Raw genomic sequence first — 13,167 nt, 5'->3', positions numbered from 1 at the left:
ACTCTATCTTGACTGGTAATGCGAGTTGCTTCGGTAACTCATGAAAAAGGTTAGGAAACTACCCAGAGGGATCTCAGTTTCAGTTACTACAAACAGATTTAAAACAACACTGGACACTTTTCTGACAAATGTTTCTAAATGTACATTACACACTTTGGCTGAGAAAAAAAATCTGGGCTTGTCTCAAACTGCATTTACACATAAAAACAATACATTATAGTCTGAATAATTTAAAAGGAATAAATTCAAAAATGTCAAGAACAATATCTTTTTTTACATAGGAATATCAATCATAAATGCACACAGTTGCACTCCTTTAAATAAGCTCCTCTACCGTAGAGGGTAAAGTACAGTTGAAGTCGGAAGTTTACATACACCTTAGCCAAATACATTTAATCTCAGTTTTTCACAATTCCTGACATTTAATCCTAGTAAACATTCCCTGTCTTAGGTCAGTTAGGATCACCACTTTATTTTAAGAATGTGAAATGTCAGAATAATAGTAGAGAGAATGATTTATTTCAGCTTTTATTTCTTTCATCACATTCCCAGTGGGTCAGAAGTTTACATACACTCAATTAGTATTTGGTAACATTGCCTTTAAATTGTTTAACTTGGGTCAAATGTTTTGGGTAGCCTTCCACAAGCTTCCCACAATAAGTTGGGTGAATTTTGGCCCATTCCTCCTGACAGAGCTGGTGTAACTGAGCCAGGTTTGTAGGCCTCCTTGCTCGCACACGCTTTTTCAGTTCTGCCCACAAATGTTCTATAGGATTGAGGTCAGGGCTTTGTGATGGCCACTCCAATACCTTGACTTTGTTGTCCTTAAGCCATTTTGCCACAACTTTGGAAGTATGCTTGGGGTCATTGTCCATTTGGAAGACCCATTTGCGACCAAGCTTTAACTTCCTGACTGATGTCTTGAGATGTTGCTTCAATATATCCACATAATTTTCCTTCCTCATGATGCCATCTATTTTGTGAAGTGCACCTGTCCCTCCTGCAGCAAAGCACCCCCACAGCATGATGCTGCCACCCCTGTGCTTCACGGTTGGTATGGTGTTCTTCGGCTTGCAAGCAACCCCCTTTTTCCTCCAAACATAACGATGGTCATTATGGCTAAACAGTTCTATTTTTGTTTCATCAGACCAGAGGACATTTCTCCAAAAAGTACGATCTTTGTCCCCATGTGCAGTTGCAAACCGTAGTCTGGCTTTTTGATGGCAGTTTTGGAGCAGTGGCTTCTTCCTTGCTGAGCGGCCTTTCAGGTTATGTCGATATAGGACTCGTTTTACTGTGGATATAGATACTTTTGTCCCTATTTCCTCCAGCATCTTCACAAGGTCCTTTGCTGTTGTTCTGGGATTGATTTGCACTTTTCGCACCAAAGTACGTTCATCTCTAGGAGACGCGTCTCCTTCCTGTGCGGTATGACGGCTGTGTGGTCCCATGGTGTTTATACTTGCATACTACTGTTTGTACAGATTAACGTGGTACCTTCAGGCATTTGGAAATTGCTCCCAAGGATGAACCAGACTTGTGGAGGTCTACAATGTTTTTTCTGAGGTCTTGGCTGATTTCTTTTGATTTTCCCATGATGTCAAGCAAAGAGGCACTGAGTTTGAAGGTAGGCCTTGAAATACATCCACGGGTACACCTCCAATTGATTCAAATGATGTCAATTAACCTATCAGAAGCTTCTAAAGCCATGACATCCTTTTCTGGAATTTTCCAAGCTGTTTAAAGGCACAGTCAACAGTGTATGTAAACTTCTGACCCACTGGAATTGTAATACAGTGAATTATAAGTGAAATAATCTGTCTGTAAACAATTGTTGGAAAAAATTACTTGTGTCATGCACAAAGTAGATGTCCTAACTGACTTGCCAAAACTATAGTTTGTTAACAAGAAATTTGTGGGAGTGGTTGAAAAACAAGTTTTAATGACTCCAACCTAAGTGTATGTAAACTTCTGACTTCAACTGTAGGTAAAGGAGTAAAGGGGAGGGCAGGTCATTTGAGGAAGTCAGTGGGGCAGTGACGCTGTACATCATGGTGGGGTCGGGGTGAGTTGTAGTCTAGACCAGGGGGAGGCCGGACCAGGGCCTGTGGAAGCCTGGGCTCCAGTGTGGGAGGGTTAGAACCAGAACCAGAGGAGACAGGTGGCAGGGGGCTGATGCCCGGGTAGGGAGGTGGCAGGTGGGCAGACTTGGCAGGCTGAGGAGGGGCTGGTTGGGGCTCTCTGGGTGGAGTAGCAGGCCTCTGAAACACCAGTTCCTCTGTCTTGGCCACCCCTCCCTGGGTCCTGTCTCTCTGTGGTGGACCAGCGCAGTGGAGCACTTTGGCATCTGGCTGGGCTGGGGAGAGGGAGGATGAAAATATTTGACCGGATGTTATGGTCTGGTTGTTGGGCTTGTGTTGGGCATGCTCCCCCCCGTCCTTCTCCTCATGGTACTGTCTGAGGCGGATGTGCCAGGCCAGGCTGCAGACTGCCGAGACAGTCTTGAACTGGTGGATAACATTCCGGGGGATGAAGTAGATGTCGTCGTCACACAGCTGCACGCGGACATAGCGGATGCCCTCCCGCCTCAGCTGGTTCAGCTTGGCATCGTCCACCCACTGGACACACTGCAGGGAGATGAGGATTATGGGTAGGCCTACCTGATCCTCCTAATTTCTCCTCATTGTAAAAAAAAGGATAACTCCCACAAACACCATATTACCTCTGCATGTTGTTCATTGTGTCAATGTTTCGGCCAAAGACATGATCCTTCCCAAACATACGAAGTAAGCCTGACATGCCTGGTATCAAGGCCATCACTACTAACTCTTGAAAATGAAGATCATACAGGTCTGGTCATTCTCTGTGGCCAAAATTAAGCCTCTCGTTCTGCTAATTAAAGCTCTAAACTAACTCACTAAATGGCGTATGTCATCTCCTCCAAGGCTTTTTGCATCAAAATCTGACATTTGACCAGCTATCATACCACACAGAGGAGAATCATGCATCACCCTAACATGTTCAAGGTTCAATAAGAGCTCAGTTCCTACCTGAGACACAGGGGGCTCGTACAGATCCAGCTGCAGCCTCTGGACCACATCGTTAAAGTCCTCCGCGTGGAAACACACCGCGTCTTTGGTTATCCTCGGACGCTCACTCCTGTTGATCAAAGAACCATCACAATAGTTTGTTCATCACAACAGTTAGTTCACCACAATAGTGAGCTCACCACAATAGTTAGCTCACCACAATAGTTAGCTCACCACAATAGTTAGCTCACTGGACATATGGATCACACCTAAATAAATGTTGATACAGTGTGGAAGACTCAAAGTGGTTTAACAAATAACAGGCATCCTTTATGACAACAGTAACCCTGGATGAAGCTTCCCAAACTGGAATTCTTCAACAAGTACATTCAAACTGCAGCTGAGAGCAGAGCCGAATGAATGCCGAACACTTCATAAACACTCATCATCATTCCCCAAACTACAGTAGAAACCCACCACTCTCCAAACTGCACCGCCTTCAGCACACCTACTGCTGCGGTACTCTGCCAGTCAAAGCTCTGGCCCACGTGGTCAGCATGAGCCCTGGTCCGATCCTCAAACAGCACCTCTCTGGGCTCACTGGTCCTAGGCAGGTAGTGAAGGTTCTTTATCTCATTCATGGACCTGCAGGGAGGAGAGAGAGAGCAGGTAGTACTACCACCAGCAGTGAGGCATAGCCGAAGCTGCCCAGAGGGTAAGGCAGGTTGTAATGACGTCATGGCTAGAAGGGCAAAGCAGAGCTAAACTAATGAATGATCCTGAACTCTGGAAAACTACACTGACTATACATAACATTACAGACTGACCAGGTGAATCCAGCTGAATGCTATGATTCCTTATTGATGTCACTTGTTAAATCTACTTCAAATCAGTGTAGATGAAGGGTAGGAGACATTTTAAAGAAAGATTTTCAAGCCTTGAGACATGGATTGTGTATGTGTGCCATTCAGAGGGTGAATGGGCAAGACTAAATATTTAAGTGCCTTTGAACGGGGTATGGTAGTAGGTGCCATGCCCACCATTTTGTGTCAAAAACTGCAACGCTGCTGGGTTTTTCACGCTCAACAGTTTCCCGTGTATATCAAGAATGGTCCACCACACAAGCCAACTTGAAACAACTGTGGGAAGCATTGGAGTCAACATGGGCCAGCATCCTTGTGGAATGCTTTCGACACCTTGTAGAGTCCATGCCCTGACGAATTGAGGCTGTTCTGAGGGCAAAAGGGGGGGTGCAACTCAATATTAGGAAGGTGTTCTTAATGTTTTGTATACTCAGTGTATAAATAGGCTTATACTGTATGTATTACTATGATAAAAGTATTGTCCTGGGATCTACCTGCGCCGTTTGAAGGGAGACTTGGGCATGTCAGCGGTTGGCACCATCTGCTCGCCCGGCCGGACCCACATGATGGGTCCATCATCACTCTGGGAACGACAGTCCAGCTTCAGGCTGGAGAGACTGCCCCAAGGCAGGGTCATCTGGATGGACAAGACACAGAGGGTTAGAGCAGCAATCATATACTGTAATACACATAGCAGATTCGGAGTCATTCAAGATACACACATTAAGACACAAATTACAAGCAACAACCTTTTCTGTCTCACTTTGTCTGTCAATTATATGTACTGTATGCACAAAAGCATAAAATGAATACATGTACACTGAACAAAAATATAAACGTAACATGTAGTTAAGTGTTGGTCCCATGTTTCATGAGCTGAAATAAAAGATCCCAGAATCCCTTTTCCATTCGCACAAAAAGCTTATTTCTCTCAAATTTTGTGCACAAATGTGTTTACATCCCTGTTAGTGAGCATTTCTACTTTGCCAAGATAATCCATCTACCTGACAGGTGTGGCATATCAAGAAGCTGATTAAACAGCATGATCATTACACAGGTGCACCATGTGCTGGGGACAATAAAAGGCCACTCTAAAATGTGCAGTTTTGTGTCACAATGCCACAGTTGTCTCATGATTTGAGGGAGCGTGCAATTGGCATGCTGACTGCAGGAATGTAATGTTAATTTCTCTACCACAAGACGCTTCCAACGTCGTTTTAGAGAATTTGGCAGTACATCCAACCGGCCTCACAACTGCAGACCACGTGTATGGCATCGCGTGGGTGAGCAGTTTGCTGATTTCAACGAACACAACTGCATTTTATCAATGGCAGTTTGAATGCACAGAGATACCGTGACGAGATCCTGAGGCCCATTGTTGTGCCAGTCATCCGCCACCATCCCCTCCTGTTTCAGCATGATAATGCACGGCCCCATGTCGCAAGGATCTGTACACAATTCCTGGAAGCTGAAAATGTCCCAGTTCTTCCATGGCCTACATACTCACCAGACATGGGTTTTTCTGGATCGATGTGTACAACAGCGTGTTCCAGTTCCCGCCAATATCCAGCAACTTCGCACATCCATTGGAGTGGGACAACATTCCAAAGGCCAAAATCAACAGCCTGATCAACTCCACGCGAAGGAGATGTGTCACTCTGCATGAGGCAAACGGTGGTCACACCAGATACTGACAGGTTTTCTGATCCACGCCCCTACCTATTTTTTAAAGGTATCTGAGACCAACAGATGCAAATCTGTATTCCCAGTCATGTGAAATCCATAGATTATGGTCTAATGAATTGATTTCAATTGACTGATTTCCTAATATGAATTGTAACTCGGTAAAATCTTTGAAATTGTTGCACGTTGCATCTATATTTTTGTTCAGTGTATGTTCTAAACTACTTGCAAGGCCAGTAGGCCTGTAAAACTGAATCCAACGACACTACATTTGTTAATCATAGGTTGAATTCTAAGAAAAATCATCCCTGCCTTTTCCATCTGACTGACCTTTAGAAAGGGGGACTCCTCCAGCATGTCCAGGAACTCTGGGAAGTAGTCCCCCACCTCCTCAGCCATGGCTCCCACCAGACTGATCTGTCTCATAGGACCGGCCCGGTACGTCCCCGAGCAGTAGGTCCGACCCACCTACAGACACACAGAGGGGGAGAGGTTATATTGATTTGGCTAAATCTGAAATTACTGTAATGCCAACATGCATTGGTCTTAGGATATGTCATTAGGATATTGGATTAACACTGACCCGGCTGCATGATTTGGTGAGTATGGAGCCATGCAAGGCTTTCCAACATTTACATAATGCTAGTTTGTGCAATATAATCCAAAAGGCTTCTTAGCAGTTCTACCCCCAAGCCATAAGACTCCTGAAGAGCTAACCAAATGGCTACCCGCACTATTTGCATTGACCCCCCCCCCCCACACACACACACACACACAGTTACAGTGAGGGAAAAAAGTATTTGATCCCCTGCTGATTTTGTACATTTGCCCACTGACAAAGACATGATCAGTCTATAATTGTAATAGTAGGTTTATTTGAACAATGAGAGACAGAATAACAACAAAAAAATCCAGAAAAACACATGTCAAAAATGTTATAAATTGATTTGCATTTTAATGAGGGAAATAAGTATTTGACCCCTCTGCAAAACATGACTTAGTACTTGGTGGCAAAACCCTTGTTGGCAATCACAGAGGTCAGACGTTTCTTGTAGTTGGCCACCAGGTTTGCACACATCTCAGGAGGGATTTTGTCCCACTCCTCTGCAGATCTTTTCCAAGTCATTAAGGTTTCGAGGCTGACGTTTGGCAACTCGAACCTTCAGCTCCCTCCACAGATTTTCTATGGGATTAAGGTCTGGAGACTGGCTAGGCCACTCCAGGACCTTAATGTGCTTCTTCTTGAGCCACTCCTTTGTTGCCTTGACCGTGTGTTTTGGGTCATTGTCATGCTGGAATACCCATCCACGACACATTTTCAATGCCCTGGCTGAGGGAAGGAGGTTCTCACCCAAGATTTGACGGTACATGGCCCCGTCCATCGTCCCTTTGATGCGGTGAAGTTGTCCTGTCCCCTGAGCAGAAAAACACCCCCAAAGCATAATGTTTCCACCTTCATGTTTGACGGTGGGGATGGTGTTCTTGAGGTCATAGGCATCATTCCTCCTCCTCCAAACACGGCGAGTTGAGTTGATGCCAAAGAGCTCGATTTTGGTCTCATCTGACCACAACACTTTCACCCAGTTCTCCTCTGAATCATTCAGATGTTCATTGGCAAACTTCAGACGGCCCTGTATATGTGCTTTCTTGAGCAGGGGGACCTTGCGGGCGCTGCAGGATTTCAGTCCTTCGCGGCGTAGTGTGTTACCAATTGTTTTCTTGGTGACTATGGTCCCAGCTGCCTTGAGATCATTGACAAGATCCTCCTGTGTAGTTCTGGGCTGATTCCTCACCGTTCTCATGATCATTGCAACTCCACGAGGTGAGATCTTGCATGGAGCCCCAGGCCGAGGGAGATTGACAGTTCTTTTGTGTTTCTTCCATCTGCGAATATTCGTACCAACTGTTGTCACCTTCTCACCAAGCTGCTTGGCGATGGTCTTGTAGCCCATTCCAGCCTTGTGTAGGTCTACAATCTTGTCCCTGACATCCTTGGAGAGCTCTTTGGTCTTGGCCATGGTGGAGAGTTTGGAATCTGATTGATTGATTGCTTGCTTCTGTGGACAGGTGTCTTTTATACAGGTAACGAGCTGAGAATAGGAGCACTCCCTTTAAGAGTGTGCTCCTAATCTCAGCTCGTTACCTGTATAAAAGACACCTCGGAGCCAGAAATCTTTCTGATTGAGAGGGGGTCAAATACTTATTTCCCTCATTAAAATGCAAATCAATTTATAATATTTTTGACATGCGTTTTTCTGTTTTTTGTTGTTGTTATTCTGTCTCTCACTGTTCAAATAAACCTACCATTAAAATTATAGACTGATCATTTCTTTGTCAGTGGGCAAACGTACAAAATCAGCAGGGGATCAAATACTTTTTTCCCCTCACTGTACGCTGCCGCTACTCTGTTTATTATCTATGCATAGTCACTTTACCTCTACCTACATGTACAGTACCAGTCAAAAGTTTGGACACACCTACTCATTCCAGGGTTTTTCTTTATTTTTTACATTGTAGAATAATAGTGAAGACATCAAAACTATGAAATAACACATATGGAATCATGTAGTAACCAAAATAGTGTTAAACAAATCAAAATATATTTTATATTTGAGCAAATAGCCACCCTTTGCCTTGACAGCTTGCACACTCTTGGCATTCTCTCAATCAGCTTCAAGAGGTAGTCACCTGGAATGCATTTCAATTAACAGGTGTGCCTTCTAAAAAGTTAATTTGTGGAATTTATTTCCTTGTTAATGCGTTTGAGCCAATCAGTTGTGATGTGACAAGGTAGGGGGGGTATACAGAAGATAACCCTATTTTGTAAAAGACGAAGTCCATATTATGGCAAGAACAGCTCAAATAAGGAAAGAGAAACGACTGTCCATCATTACTTTAAGACATGAAGGTCAGTCAATACGGAACATTTCAAGAACTTTTAAAGTTTCAAGTGCAGTCGCAAAAACCATCAAGCGCTATGATGAAACTGCCTCTCATGAGGACCGCCACAGGAATGGAAGACCCAGAGTTACCTCTGCTGCAGAGGATAAGTTCATTAGAGTTACCAGCCTCAGAAATTGCAGCCCAAATAAATGCTTCACAGAGTTCAAGTAACAGACACATCTCAACATCAACTGTTCAGAGGGGACTGTGTGAATCAGGCCTTCATGGTTGAATTGCTGCAAAGAAACCACTACTAAAGGACACCAATAATAAGAAAAGACCTGCTTGGGCCAAGAAACACGAGCAATGGACATCAGACGGTTGAAAATGTGTCCTTTGGTCTGGAGTCCAAATTGGAGATTTTTGGATCCAACCGCCGTGTCTTTGTGAGACGCGGTGTGGGTGAACGGATGATCTCCGCATGTGTATTTCCCACCGTAAAGCATAGAGGAGGTGGTGTTATGGTGTGGGGGTGTTTTGCAGGTGACACTGTATGTGATTTATTTAGAATTCAAGGCACACTTAACCAGCATGGCTACCACAGCATTCTACAGTGATACGCCATCCCATCTGGTTTGGGCTTAGTTGGACTATCATTTGTTTTTCAAAAACAGGACAATGACCCAACACACCTCCAGGCTGTGTAAGGGCTATTTGACCAAGAAGGAGAGTGATGGAGTGCAGCATCAGATGACCTGGCCTCCACAATCCCCCGACCTTAACCCAATTGAGATGGTTTGGGAGGAGTCGGACTGCAGAGTGAAGGAAAAGCAGCCAACAAGTGCTCAGCATATGTGGGAACTCCTTCAAGACTGTTGAAAAGCATTCCAGGTGAAGCTGGTTGAGAGAATGCCAAGAGTGTGCAAAGCTGTCATCAAGGCAAAGGGTGGCTATTTGAAGAATCTCAAATCTCAAATATATTTTGATTTGTTTAACACTTTTTGGGTTGCTACATAATTCCATATTTCTTATTTCATAGTTTGGATTTCATAGTTTTGATGTCTTCACTATTATTCTACAATGTAAAAAATAGTAAAAATAAAGACAAACCCTTGAATGAGTTGGTGTGTCCAAACTTTTGACTGGTAGTGTACATATTACCTCAATTACCTCAACTAACCTGTACCCCCACACACTGACTCTGTACCGCAGACGACACACAATTAATTTGATAACCAGGTGGCGAATCGCATCTCTGCATGTCTGGCAGACATATCAGTGTGGATATCGGATCACCACCTCGGCAAGACGGAGCTGCTCTTCCTCCCGGGGAAGGACTGCCCGCTCCATGATCTCGCCATCACGGTTGACAACTCCATTGTGTCCTCCTCCCAGAGTGCAAAGAACCTTGGCGTGACCCTGGACAACACCCTGTCATTCTCCACTAACATCAAAGCAGTGACCCGATCCTGCAGGTTCATGCTCTACAACATTCGCAGAGTACGACCCTACCTTACACAGAAAGCGGCACAGGTCCTAATCCAGGCACTTGTCATCTCCCGTCTGGATTACTGCAACTCGCTGTTGGCTGGGCTCCCTGCCTGTGCCATTAAACCCCTACAACTTATCCAGAACGCTGCAGCTCGTCTGGTGTTCAACCTTCCCAAGTTTTCTCATGTCACCCCGCTCCTCCGCACACTCCACTGGCTTCCAGTTGAGGCTCGCATCCACTACAAGACCATGGTGCTTGCCTACGGAGCTGTGAGGGGAACGGCACCTCCTTACCTTCAGGCTCTGATCAGACCCTACACCCAAACGAGGACACTACATTCATCCACCTCTGGCCTGCTAGCTCCCCTACCTCTACGGAAGCACAGTTCCCGCTCAGCCCAGTCAAAGCTATTCGCTGCTCTGGCACCCCAACCTCCCCCACGACGCCAGGACAGCGGAGTCACTGACCACCTTCCGGAGACACTTGAAACCCTACCTCTTTAAGGAATACCTGGAATAGTATAAAGTAATCCTTCTTGTAAGTAAGTAAACATTTCACTGTAAGGTCTACACCTGTTGTATTCAGCGCATGTGACAAATAAAATGTGATTTGACATAATCAAGCAGTGCCCTAAAGGCAACATTCACCATGAATTCATTTAGCTCCCCTGAACCCATTAGTAGCCCTTGGATATTCCAGTGGAACACCTGCATTAAATTAGTACTAGGCTAATTGTCTGTGTAAACTGCACAGAGTACTGTATAAACTGTGTGTGTAGTGCTATCAGCCCTATGAGTGTCCATCGGTCTGTCAAACACAACAGTAAAACGTCATGGAACAAGCCTCTCCATCAGGCCTCTAGGGAGCATAGCAACAGGGAAAACTTGGCAAGAGTTCAGCTATAGACTTAACGTTGGTGTACTTTGGACTGAAACAACTATTAGAAGGGAAACAGACTGAGCTCATTTATAACTTTGTCTTAGATAAGCACTGTTGTTGTCTAAGAGTTGAAACATAGCCAAACAGTTATAACACCTGATTCAGTTGGTCACTTTATCAGGCTGGTTGAGGTGTTGATGATGGGCTGGAACAAAAGCCTGCCCACCCTGTAGCTGTCCAGGACCAGTATTGGTGACCACTGCCAGTATATTTAATGTCAGCTAAGACAAAACACAATATGAAGTCCTATACAGGCAATATCAGAAGGACACTGACTCTCCATTTCCATGATGCTTTAATACTATACCTGAGAGTGGAAGTTCGCGATAGTAGTGGTCTCTATATCCTTCTTCCCCAGGATCTCCATCTTGACCGGCGTGGAGGGGAAGTTGAAGGCAAAGTAGTCCAGGAAGTCAGGTAGGTAGGCAGCAGCCCCGTGCACCACAGCCAGGGCATAGCGGGCTGCCCCTCTGGGTCTCTCAGCGAAGGCAAGCTCTAGGAACTCCTGGGTGAAGCGCTCCATCTCCTCGGACTGTAAAGAGGCCAGCTCATCAGCATAGGCGTGCAGGACCGACGCCCCACCATTGGCCTGGCGCTCCTCGTGGATGAAGCGTCCATAGACGGTGCCTGTCTGCAGAGACGAGCTGCGGATGAAGTGGTCTTGGGGGGAGAGGAAGGGGGGGTGGGTGTGGTTGTGGCTGTGTACCCCTTTAGGACTGCGGTGGTTGTTGGGGCCTGTGCCAGGCTGGCAGTGTTTCCCCTCCTTCTTCATGTGGCCAAGGTGGGCTGAAGGACTGTGGTCAGCCAGACCTCCGTACACAGTCTGGACCTCCTTGTTGAACGTGCCGATCTTCTTACCACGCTCATCCTCACGGCGCCGCCTCTTCTTCTTCTTCCTCCTCAACAGGTACACCTCCAGGGACTGGGCCTGGCTGTTCTCATCATGATGGGGCTCTGGAGGCAGGAAGACGATAGCTCATTACCATGCACATCATTTGTCCATACCAAAATTACAATTGGTTCACAACTACGAGTATGCAAAACATCATCACCTGTTCATGCACATCACCTGGCTGCTTCTTTTCAATGTGTATAGAAACAGATTTGTCTGTCTGTCTGACTCATTTGTAAGTTTGCATACGATTCAAGCAATTAAGAGTGGTGACATTTTAAGTATTAATAGAATGGAATAGAATATGTATGAAGAATAACCTACCTTTATTTTTCTTACATAGGCCTACTCCATGTTTCACGTTAGCCTCTGTGTTTTCCTTCTTGAGTTTGAGCTCTTTCTCACTGTGCTTTTCCTTGTTCTCCTGTATCTTGGCCTTGGCCACTTTGAGGGGCGTGAAAGTGAACAGTCCAGGCGGCACAGGAGGCAGAACCGGGTTTTTTTTCGTGTCCAACTTGGCTGCTGCGGGTACCACCTTCTGCGCTGGCAGAGGAGGTTGAGGGTGCGTGTCCTTTGCGCCTTTGGTGTTGTGGTGGTGGTGCTGATGGTGGTGATAATGCTGGTGGTAGTGATGCAGAGTAGGTTTTTCGGTGCTGGAGTTGCGTGGTTGGCCATTCTGATGCGGCTGGTGTATCCGCTGCTGTTGAACATGTTGTGGGTGATGGTGGTGGTGATGATGGAGCTTCACTTTCTTTGCCTCCTTCTCGGATGAACGCTGGCGTTTAACCGCTGACAGTGACAGCTCCCTCTTGATTTTTTTCTTCTTTTCTTTGGCTAATTTATCAAGACTGTCCCTTACCTTATTTTCTACTTTAATACAGCCCAAGTCGACCTGTGCAGCCATTTTGCACGTATATTTAAATGGCTAGAAATTCATACTGCGCAACTCGATCTGAATTTGTAGTTCTTGTATGCATCCAGCGATCCTGTATTTGCAGTTTGTCCACCCTTTCTGGTCTATCGGCACCTGATGCGCACGCTCAGTATGTGAGCTCTACGGGTTGTGTAGTTTTCGAGTTGCATGGGCTGTATGGGAGTTGAAGTTCCCTTTTAGGCAATACGTGCGCCCCTGCACGCAATCACTATTACAGCTGACGTAATGTTTTTTATAAACTGAGCGTCCCTGACAGATAGCGCGGGACAGACAGTCAGTAGGCTATAGCGCGCACTGTTCAAAACATTTCAAATTGAATTTCGTAATGAGCTATGTCTGTTCTATGCAGTTCATATTTTTCTTAAAACATTGATTCTATAATAACATTATATTCTGCATATTGTATGTGCAGATAAAGCTGCATAGTTATTACCAGTGGTGTAAAGTACTTT

At 45.3% G+C, this 13,167-nt stretch overlaps 1 protein-coding gene across 1 annotated transcript; it reads right to left on the bottom strand.

The window, feature by feature from the left end:
• Positions 1–1,917: 1,917 nt before the first annotated feature.
• LOC121545744 (lysine-specific demethylase 9-like) lies at positions 1,918–12,788 on the bottom strand. The gene is made up of 7 exons (XM_041856537.2): positions 12,106–12,788; positions 11,197–11,843; positions 5,906–6,043; positions 4,387–4,529; positions 3,507–3,674; positions 3,051–3,159; positions 1,918–2,627 (listed from the first exon to the last, which is right to left on the bottom strand). Exons 1-7 carry the CDS (start codon positions 12,683–12,685, stop codon positions 2,013–2,015), a joined length of 2,400 nt encoding a protein of 799 aa, XP_041712471.2. The 5' UTR covers positions 12,686–12,788; the 3' UTR covers positions 1,918–2,012.
• Between the last annotated feature and the right edge of the window lie 379 nt (positions 12,789–13,167).

The sequence above is a fragment of the Coregonus clupeaformis genome, chromosome 30 (genome assembly GCF_020615455.1).
Source record: "Coregonus clupeaformis isolate EN_2021a chromosome 30, ASM2061545v1, whole genome shotgun sequence".
NCBI lineage: Eukaryota > Metazoa > Chordata > Actinopteri > Salmoniformes > Salmonidae > Coregonus > Coregonus clupeaformis.
This window is presented reverse-complemented; position numbering and strand designations above follow the sequence as displayed.

What these genes read in the sequence shown, in the direction of transcription:
- LOC121545744 (XM_041856537.2), bottom strand. Translation starts at nt 12,685, where the DNA reads ATGGCTGCACAGGTCGACTTGGGCTGTATTAAAGTAGAAAATAAGGTA. An exon ending in TCGCGAACTTCCACTCTCAG is followed by an intron (nt 6,044 to 11,196) that starts GTATAGTATTAA and finishes GTGTGTCTGTAG; the next exon opens with GTGGGTCGGACCTACTGCTC. An exon ending in ACGAGCCCCCTGTGTCTCAG is followed by an intron (nt 2,628 to 3,050) that starts GTAGGAACTGAG and finishes ATCTCCCTGCAG; the next exon opens with TGTGTCCAGTGGGTGGACGA.